This window comes from Danio rerio, chromosome 5 (assembly GCF_052040795.2).
Source record: "Danio rerio strain M-AB ecotype USA chromosome 5, GRCz13ab, whole genome shotgun sequence".
Classification (NCBI taxonomy): domain Eukaryota; kingdom Metazoa; phylum Chordata; class Actinopteri; order Cypriniformes; family Danionidae; genus Danio; species Danio rerio.
The window spans coordinates 7647396-7657500 of NC_141025.1; the positions used below are offsets into that span (position 1 = coordinate 7647396).

The 10105-nt window shown below is 37.9% G+C and overlaps 1 protein-coding gene and 1 long non-coding RNA gene across 3 annotated transcripts in view; both read right to left on the reverse strand.

Annotated features, from left to right (window-relative positions):
- LOC147843826 (uncharacterized) overlaps positions 1–10105 on the reverse strand; it is a 57201-nt gene that overhangs the window by 38724 nt on the left and 8372 nt on the right. The gene's annotated exons all lie outside the window — the stretch shown is intronic.
- Positions 8809–10105, reverse strand: part of LOC147843828 (zinc phosphodiesterase ELAC protein 1-like) — an 8958-nt gene continuing 7661 nt past the window's right edge. For both annotated transcript variants that reach the window (XM_087253240.1, XM_087253239.1), the window contains exon 3: positions 8809–9385. In XM_087253240.1, coding sequence (XP_087109366.1) covers positions 8901–9385 — 485 coding nt within the window. In that variant the 3' untranslated portion in view covers positions 8809–8900. The remainder of the gene's footprint in view (positions 9386–10105) is intronic.

The following is a 10105-nucleotide window of genomic DNA, read 5'->3' on the forward strand; positions in this document are numbered from 1 at the left end:
AAGGAGACACCATGGCTGAAGTATTTCTGTTAGACAGGTAATGTTATGTTTTAAAACTTCTCTAGTCATGCAGCTGATGTAGATTGTGTTGTGTTATGATTGTGTTATATGCACAGAAGTGTTGTTTAGCCACTGAAATAATCTTCACGATATATTTGATATTTTCAGTTTCAGAAGAGACCTTTAACAGCATTAATAATAATTAGTTTATTTACGTTTATTTCTAAACTAATTTCGAGAGGATCACATGTTTATGATTGACAACAGTCTGTCCCGCATTAACTCATACATGATTTGTGGAGGTGAAAACTCAGAACCACTGATCATCACAGCTGTTAATTATAAAAATAAAACCCATTACTATGAAATACACGATATATAATAACATCTAAAATAAATTTAATAGTGGACTAAAATATTGATAGTCTGAAATAAGTTGAAACTAATAACAGTTACTGATATTTAATACTGTTTATTCCATATTTTATTTTATTTTTTAAATAAATGTACACAGACAACTACATAAAACAAACAATGTGGTCAGAAATTATGGGACTTTTAACCTGTTAGTTGCACAACCTTTACAGGACCCTGATCTGTAAACACGTTTCCAAGGAGCTTCAGTTTTTTCCTGTCTAAATGACATTTTCTTTAAAGCATTGTTGCTTGCCTATGAGTTTCGTTTTTTTATAGTTCCGGTTAATTTAGTTTTCCCTCTGCTCTGCACTTCTTGTTAAAGATACCAATAATAACGTATATTTTTCATCATTTGTACAGATATACAGATTACAGATATAAAATATTTACAGGCTATATAAAGTTTCTAGTTTATATAATATATTAAAGATTTTTTTAGCATTATTCATAAATATTTGTTTTGGTCATGTTTGTTCTTTATTTTGCATCTGCTAAGGTGAATAAAATGTTGCTGTCAAAATTGCAGATTATGAATGAAAACTACACATTCTACTGCAATCAAGTCTTGATGACCTAACAGAAACACCATGACCTGTAAAAGAAACTCAAAGAAGAGAGATGCAAGTAGAAATGTTCAAGAAAATTAACATGGAGGTGCTTCTGCCATGCCTTAAAGTATTGAACTTTTTGAGATACAGTTTTAGAAATTTGATAATTATTACAAACTGCATATGTTAATACTGATACGATATAAATGCATCTATTGTTAAAGAAATGTAACAATTATTTGTAGTGCTTTATGAAATGTGATAGCTGGTATTATGCTGATATATGGGGAACGTAAATGTGTAATTTGGATGAAAACAGATAGTCAAATAAAATACAAATTTGTGATGAAATATTATAGTTGTCCCTTTTATTTAAAAAAAAAATCAGGTGTAGCTGTGGAAAAAAGTGAGTCTATTTAAAAATTGTGCAACGTTAACCTTGCCTGCAAGTATGGACAATTATAAATTAATGTATTTGAGCACTGTAATCCAATGCAGCTACATTGAATTTAAAATAGAAATTCCTTGAAATATATATATATATATATATAGACTCAAGGGGAGTAATACAAGGAAAAGGCGTGTAAAGGTTTGATTTCAGCAGTGAGAGAATGACGGCCTCTACTGGAAACTTCTGGAAATGTCTGCTGCTTAACAAAAAATTGTTTGGAATATATTAACAATTTGCTTTTACTTACAGCCTGTATATAATAATGGAACATAGCAGCAGAAACAACAACAACACAAAAAACCTAGAGAAAAATAATAAGTATATAAAAACAGGAATAAATAAATTTTAGCTCAGTTTAGCTAGGCTTGTCAGGGGGAAAGTCAAATTTAAGTCCTGAGATACAAATGCTTAATGACTTGTTCGACACACTATTGAGTTATTTAGTGTACTATGTTGCCTCAACAGAAGATCTTATAAATATTTAGAAAATAAACATAGATACATTAGATGTCGCCTACCCTGTTGTTGTCTATTGGAAGGAATGCGTCAATAGAGCCGCCATTTTGAAACAGGGTAGCGCTCCTTTGAAATGAATGCGGGACCAAGGTACAGTGGAGGACTGTGGCCATCCAAAGCCAGAGATATACACATATATCTATGATCGGGAGTTTTCCTGCATGTTAGTATGTAATTTTTTTAATTACGAAAATTATAATTTGACATCACTTTTCTACATTGATGGATCAGTGATCGCACAAGCATTCCTGACAAAAAGGTTTGTGTGTATGGAAATGTACTATTCACCCTCCCTATTAAATTTGATCTAATCATGTCCTGAAACACACCTCCTCTCCTGCTTTCACTTTTCATACTGACGGACGAAGCGACTCGTTTGTGAATGAATCTCCGTTATGAACGACTCTTTCACTAACGTTAGCCGACAGAACACAAGTTTCTGGCAGCGCAGCATCTCGTTGTCATATTTCTTTTGCATTGTTTGCTGATTTTATTCAACAAAACTAGCATAAGCCGAGTGTTTTGTGCGAGTTGGTGCTACTTTGCCTTATGTAGAATGAAGTGACTGTATTATCATCAATAACGCTACCTATTTAGCACAAAAGTTCAGAACATACAAAAACGTAAAAAACTAAATATTACCTATGAAATGTTCTGGCTTTGTGCTTTGATTTCTTTGTTTGCTCGTTACTACAGTCGTAGACAGCGCTAAAGTCCCGCATCTTCACGTAATAACACTAGGTGCGTTCGACTTCATGCAGCGCTGCGCAGATCGATCGAAATCTGTCTTAAAGCGGTGCATTCTGGTTAGAAATCTTGTCCGGATTGATGCTGCGCCGACGCCACGTGACTGTCACATGTGGCATCAAAGTACCGCGACAGCGCTCCGAGATCAGACGGCAAACTCAGACCGTGCAGCTTCTGAAGAGCGACTGCAGGAGCTCTGATGACGACACCGATATTACACGATTGGCCAAGTTCACCACATGACAACAAACACGTGTATTTCGGGTTTATTATTGGACAAATTCCGATTCAAAAGTTTCAAAACAAACAATTCACTTTTCACACCCTCTCTATCCTGTACACATCTTGCTTATTAAAAGACTTCCAATATTTTACTGCAGTATCATCTTTTGTTAAATAATCTGGTTATAAAGGTTAGCTTGTTTGCACAGGTCTATTTTTAACTTTTTTTATACAGACTATTTACTGCATTCATCTCCATGAACGATTTAAATGATATACTAGTGTATATTTTAGTGAATAACCTAAATATGAACTCAAATAAGTCTTACAGACTTGAAATAAGAAAATTATCATCATTGATCCTGCCCCCCTAAAGCTCTCTTAACAAATTAAAGTAAAGAACTATTTTATTAAATAATTATAAAATGGTTTTATTATTATAATATAAATATATATTTTATTTCCTGTCTAGCAGTTTAAAGGCGACCTGCTCTTTCTGTGAAACTTCTACATAGCTCACTTATTTTACCTTTTTTTGTTCTTTTCAACACAATCTTTTTGGATTAAAATGCTTTTTTGAAAATTCATTCATTATCCAAAATAGTCTCATTTATTAAGACCTCATCAAAGCACCTTGTTTTGCTTTTTACATGGGAAATTTTTATATCTATAAATGTACATAAATGTAAACCCTTTTTTAGCAGATTCAAACAAGAAGTATTAGCCTAAAGATTGATGTTTAACTCCTAGAATTTATGCTTATTGCTTTGTATTTAATAGACCTGTTCGCTTTTATGTTTATATTAACCTCTTATTTCCTCTTATTTCTCTCATGCATTTGTTATATATTTTATTCATAATTCTCTCTTATTGTTTAAAAAGGAACTACAGTTTGTTGAAACTGTATTCTGTTTTATTTGTAAATGTTTTGTTGTTATAAATAAAAATAACAAAAAAATATGATGACGCCACTGGATCGGTCATCATGACTGCAGCAACTTTGAGTCCCGAAGAGTCCAGCTGTCCGTCTTGACGGCTCCGTTTTCAACTCCGCCCCGCCTGCGCTCGGCTAATCTCGTTGATCACCGGCTGCAGCTGAGCTTCATGTCGAACGCACCTACTGTCTTGACTAGTGCGGTTGAATGACACTTGTCCTGGGAGCACTGTACCAATGTGGCGGCGCTATTGACGCATGTTCAGGGTCCCTATGCGACATCTAGTGTATATATCTATCAGGGTAGGCGACATCTAATGTATGTAGCTATGGGCGCTAACTAGTATTCACTTCGTATCATGCTCAACTCTTAATACTCTTTTACGCACTTTGAAAGTCTTTGTGTGATTTCAGAGAGATATTTAAGCACATATGAAGAAACGGTGGCGTCTCTACCATTGAGTTACACAATGCAGCATTTAGCTCTCTCGTAAACATCGCCGCTGTCCTCAGATCATTGTCTGAGCAGAAGTTTCATCATTAGCCCTGACTGTCAGATGCTCTTCATCTCAGGAGCTGTATTTTTAGATGCTTGATAACAGATATAAGGTGAGTTATGGCTGGAGCGGACGCTGCTAGACGGGCTTTCATTCATTTTGGCATGACAGGAGAGAACAGGTTACTAATGAGTGACAGAGAGAGTCCACAAAAACTGCTCTCCGGTTGCATTTCATTTGATGAATATTATCTTTTAGAGCAGGGGTGTCAAACTCAATTCCTTGAGGGCCGAAGCCCTGCACAGTTTAGTTCCAACCCTGCTCCAACACACTTACCTGTAGGTTTCAAACAAGCCTGAAGGACTCAATTAATTTGATCAGGTGTGTTTAATTAGGGTTGGAACTAAACTGTGCAGAGCTGCGGCCCTTTTGGAACTGAGTTTGACACCTGTGTTTTAGAGCTTCGAGTCGTGCCTCAGGTTTTTCCCTCAGGTGTTTCTCGTCAGATTTGTCGTAGAAAGGTGAGAAATGTTTGAGTTTAATACACATACTTAAATTAATATATAAGCAATGAGATGAAGTTAAGATTTTTGTGCAATGCATTTATTTATAAATTATATTTATAAATAAATAAAGCAGGAGAAGTGCAAGAGGCGCGCTGGTATGTTTTCTGCATGCATGCGTCAGTTTGTTTTTGATTACATTGCTTTCACCAGTGTTGGTTTGGTTCCACAGAGAGAATAACATCTTTATATAATGATAAACGTCTTTAAAACCGTCTTTATTATAACAAAATACATATTTCACGGAGAAGATTTTACTGCTTACTTTTTCATACTTCAGCCTCCACATCAAAGTTCCTGACAGCAAAGAAGGTCAAGGTGCTCCAGGATTGGCCAGCCCAGTCACCAGACATGAACATTATTAAGCATGTCTGAGGTAAGAAGAAGGGCGCATAGAAGATGAATCCAAAGACTCTTGATGAACTCTGGGAGTCCTGCAAGAACGCTTTCTTTGCTATTCCAGATGACTTTATTAATCAGTGATTTGAGTCATGTCAGAGATGTATGGATGCAGTCCTCCAAGCTCATGATGGAGTCAGACACAATATTCATTCTGTCTCCACTGCAGCAGGACTTTATATTCTACACTGGACATTATTTCTGTATTATATTTCAGTAAAATAAGCGTAATCTAGAGGCCTTTGCCTTTCATTTAAGCTACCTCTAATACCAAAAGATCAACAAGTCAGGATATCATTTGTTGTTCCTAAAACTTGGATAGGCCACAAAACTTTTTTCAGGAAGTGTTTATATTATTAGATTACATTATCATATATTGACCCTTTGCGTTTAAAAAAACTGGGTTGTTTGGAACACGTCAAAGACATTTTGAAGGACTTTGAAAAATGGTAACCATTGACTTCTATAGTATTTTCTTTTTCCTCACAATGGATGTCAACAATTACTGGTCTTCAACATTCTTCAAAATACCTTATTTTGTGTTCAATGAATCAAAAAACTCAAACTGGGTACATGTTAGTAAATAATGAGAGATTTTTAATTTTTAAATATTGCTTTGAGGCGCAGTAAGAATGGTGAAAACAAATTATTCAAAGACCCATGCTATGTAAAAATATACAGACTAATTCTGGCGCCCATTATTATATGGCCAAAAAGAAACTACATTTTCCAATATGTCTATATTAATATATAAAGACAATAAATGTGTTTATTGTAAACGTATAAATGCTTAGTTTTATGATCAAATCTCTGTTGCTTTAATTGTGAGGTAATACATATGCACTGATGATTGAGAGATGAAAAACACTGCTTAAAATGTTGATGGATCACATTTGACATTTGAATAAAATATCATATGGATAATCAAGTTATTTCAAATCAACTCATCTTGAAATGTTGCTACAGGTGTAAAAGTTATTATGAAATTTACTTCAAAAAAACAATCCACATTCTGTGCAAAAAGGCTCAACCTTACTGTAGGTTTTACCAACCTTTCTACTGTTTTCCCCACCGTGATGCCTCACTTTCCAAAGAATGTAGCAAACAGTGTTGGATAAAGTTATCCTAGCCTATCTTAATATTTTAATTGGCATGTTTCCAGTATGAATTAGCACGCTGCTAGTATGTTCATAGTATGATTAGCATGTTGCTAGCATGTTTTTAGTATAAATTAGCATGTTGTTAGCATAAATTTAGTATGAATTAGCATGTTGCTAGTATGTTTCTAGTATAGATCGGTGTGTTGCTAGTATGTTCAATGTAAAGTCAATGGCTGCATCCGAAACCGCCTACTACTCAGTAGGTACTGCATTTGAATTTAAACGTACTACTCGGCCGTTAGAATAGTACGCTCTATACAGTATGAATTTAAAAAGTATGAATGGAATTCAGACGTACTACATCCGCCACTTTGTCATGGTCACGTGACCTACCCGCGTCAGTTGTGTCACCACTTCCATTCAAGAATTCTCTTGCAGGTTTATTATGGGATAGCGCAGCATGCATGGGATGCGCACTCCAGAATCTCGCCGGAAGTAGTAAGTCATCTGGGTACTTCTCGCATACTGATTTTCGAATTCTATGAATTCGGACATACTACTCGGCTCTCATACTGATTTTAGCGTACTATACAGTATGGAAGGATGCGGTTTCGGACACAGCCAACAGCTGTTTCTCAATTCCAAGAATGCAGAGAACGGACTTGCGTTCTTGTGGAGACTGGTCTTCCTAGGTGTCTTTTGAGGAACGAACTCAAGAGACCAAGAGAACAGAGAACACGTCCTTAGAGAAATGAGATGCTGCGATCTTCCTGATGGTCACATGACCTTCACGCGTTTTAAATGGTAAATTATTCAAACATTACAGCATTTTGTTTTTCCCCTTTTCAAAATACATACCTTGCATAAAAACATAAATATACTCTGCACAATATGAATAAAACAGATTTTAATATGAATTTTAGCAAACAAACACCCTTAATGTGTTTATTCCTTTATTAAGATGTTCATGGTAATGTTTATATTCACCGTTTCATTTAGGGAAACTCCTGAAGTAAATAAGTTAAATCTCTGAACTTTAATAATAAATCTAGATAAAATGCTGCACTTCCCACCTTCAGTCGCAATGACTTCTGGGACTTCTAGAGCGAGTTCGATGCTCAAGTCTGCATCGGTGCGTCCTCGATATCAAGATCACATCCAGGAAGTTTTACGCATCCTCCGTATTTGTGGTCTTGAGAATTGGAACTGAACTTAGGCAGCTGATGATGACGTTGCACGAGGATGCAAGACCGCTGAAGAACGCATATTGAGAAACAGCCAATGGCAGTTTTTTTACAATAGAAGTCTATGGGACAGTTACTAGGGTGCCGTAAGTGGTTGCTAGGGTGCAGCTAGTAAGTTGAAAGGTGATCAGTGATTGGCAGATTGGCAGTCTGAGTTAAATGAGCTCAAACTTAAGTCAGTATGACAGAGTTAAGAGGTCACTAAGTTTGGTCCAGTGTTAAGTTAATGGGACTTTTCAGAATTTCCCAGGTCAGTTTTTGAAAAACCATAAGTCGGATCAGTTGGAAAAAATATAGCAACCCTAGTCAGACCAGTTAGGAGGTTTGGTGTTAGTTTAGTGGTTGTAGTATAAACGGTCAAGGAGGAGATGCATATAGTAATTAGTTTCAGAGGAAGAATATTAAGTTTATGTAGTATAACAGTAAGTTGGCCACCACAATAAACATGAATAGAATTAGTGTAACGGAGGCCAGCTAGTAAGTGCTGTGCAGCTAAACATCACTACTCTGACCTCTAATTGTGCTCTAGCGACAGATACTGAAGCCATGGTATTTGGCCTCCTTGGTAGAGCAACCGACTCCCATACGAAAGGTCGCCGGTTCCATCCCACCTTGGATCGGGTTGGGTGGTGTAGGACCGGTGGGGTTACATTCGTGCCGTGACTAGGATGGAAGTGAGGTTTAGGGGGTGAGTGTAACGGAGGCCAGCTAGTAAATGCTGTGCAGCTAAACCTCACTCATCTGACCTCTAATGGTGCTCTAGCGACAGATACTAGAGGCCATCGCTGCGTCCGAAACCGCATACTGACCACGACAAAGTGGCGGATGTAGTACGTCCGAATTCCATTCATACTTTTCACATTCATGGTGTATAGAACGTACTTTTCTAACGGCCGAGTTTATTAAATTCAAATGCAGTACCTACTAAGTAGTAGGCGGTTTCGGACGCAGCCCATGTCTTTGGCCTCCTTGGTAGAGCAACAATTCCTGTACGGAAGATTGCCGGTTCGATTCCAGCTCGGACCGGGTTGGGTGGTGTAGGACCATTAAAAGTTAAAAACTCACCTGCTCATGGATATCCAAAAAACTGAAGCACCATTTTGATTCAACACAACAAATCTACTCGCGTGCATTCATGAGCTCACCTCTGAATCAAAGAACAGTCTAAAATGTGGTACAAAATGACTTTATTAAAACATTTTCTCATATTAAAATATATTAACTAGAAAATGTATTTCCACATGGGCTAAATCTGACAGGTACTACGTTGTCGAATTCCTCTTGAGCGCCACAGGCAGAGTGAGAAAGTCTTCAGCCAGAATGACGTCCGTCCTGGAACCCTGCAGCACCAGCTCAGCTTGTCTCTTCAGCTCTGAAACATCGTCGTCATCATCATCTCGCCGGAGATTTTCAGGTTTGTATCGTTGACTGAAGTGGTGGAGCACCAGTGTTTTCGCCTCACACGTGAGCGCCACCGCCGCAGCCATGCCAGGAGTGCTGTGTCTATGTTCAACAGCCTTCTCCTGCTGCCCGTTCTCCAGCGTGGCCTCATGCACCAGAACATCAGCACCGTAACACGCCCGTTTAAATCCCTCGCCCAGTGGAGCACTGCAGTCCCCGAAAACACACACCTTCCGGCCCTTCAGCGGCAGCTCCAGCACCTCACCAGCTGTCAACACACGGCCACTATCTAGAGTCACCGACTGTCCGTTCTTCAGACACCCGTATAGAGGGCCTGGTTTCAAACCTGGAAATACGTGAGCAAATGTTATATGTTTGATGAAAACACAGTTCATATTGCTCAAAACATAGGGGGCGCCCTTGTATGTCTGCAATGGAAACTGGAGGTCATCTGGTGGTCAACTCTGGTATTGCGGCCAAACAAAATCTTACTGAAAGCTCTTTTGTTTTTGAGATATCAACTTCAAATTTGGAATGGAAATTGTTTAGGTATAATAATAAACCAAGGTAGCAAGGTGGCTCAGTAGTTAGCACTGTTGCCTCACAGCAAGGAGGTCACTCTTTTGAGTTCCGGCAGAGTTTGCATGTTCTCCCAGTATGTGCTTATCGTACGTTCACACCGAAAGCGGCGAAAGGGTCCAAGGTCGCTCTGGCCGCCCTGGTGACAACGCTGTCTGCCTTCAGCTCCGGCGGAGAGAGCGTTAAAACTCGCTACATTGATCCCGTATTTAAAGGAGCCGTTGCAGCATATCAGTTACATTCCTGCATAAAACATGTTTCTAGCGTGAAAATGTTGCGCACTTCTTATCAAATTCATACAACAATAGAAGATCAAGTTGCGTGTGGTGTGGCTTTGCTCTATTTATCCAATATGTGTCCATGAAATATCCTGAAGCAGCAGTACTGTTTTGTACTGTCACATCGCGTGAGATTCCCGCTTTTTTAAGATAAATTTAAATAACATTAATGAACATCAGTAACTCGCCAGTAACTTATTTAATGCATG